At 76.6% G+C, this 372-nt stretch overlaps 1 protein-coding gene across 1 annotated transcript in view; it reads left to right on the top strand.

Annotated features, from left to right (window-relative positions):
- The window catches only part of Wdr90 (WD repeat domain 90), a 21,274-nt gene extending 20,914 nt beyond the window's left edge, over positions 1 to 360 (top strand). Inside the window, exon 42 of the mRNA XM_013011290.1 lies at positions 165 to 360. Coding sequence (XP_012866744.1) covers positions 165 to 352 — 188 coding nt within the window. The 3' untranslated portion in view covers positions 353 to 360. The remainder of the gene's footprint in view (positions 1 to 164) is intronic.
- The last annotated feature ends 12 nt before the right edge of the window (positions 361 to 372 follow it).

The raw sequence follows: 372 nt of genomic DNA, 5'->3' as shown, positions 1-372 counted from the left end.
ACAGCCCACCCCCCACGTCAGCCTGCTGTCCGGGGGGGTCGGGGGTGGACGGCCCGGGCCCCCCCACGTCAGCCTGCTGTCCGGGGGGGTCGGGGTGACGTCAGCCTGCTGTCGGGGGTCGGGGTGACGCCCCCCCTCCCCCCCGTGCCGTTGGCTGCCCGCAGAGCGCACGCTGCGGCTTCTGGACTGCGTGTCGGGCACCGCCCGCGACTTCGCCGGCCACGACGACCTGGTGCACCTGTGCAGGTTCACGCCGTCCGCCACGCTGCTCTTCACGGCCGCGCACAACGAGATCCTGGTGTGGGAGGTCACGGCCCGGGAGGACTGCGGGCCCGGGGCCGCGGCTCGGTAGCCGCCTGGGGCGGGGCCGGC

This window comes from Dipodomys ordii, unplaced genomic scaffold, assembly GCF_000151885.1.
Source record: "Dipodomys ordii isolate 6190 unplaced genomic scaffold, Dord_2.0 Scaffold14, whole genome shotgun sequence".
Taxonomy (NCBI): domain Eukaryota; kingdom Metazoa; phylum Chordata; class Mammalia; order Rodentia; family Heteromyidae; genus Dipodomys; species Dipodomys ordii.
This window is presented reverse-complemented; position numbering and strand designations above follow the sequence as displayed.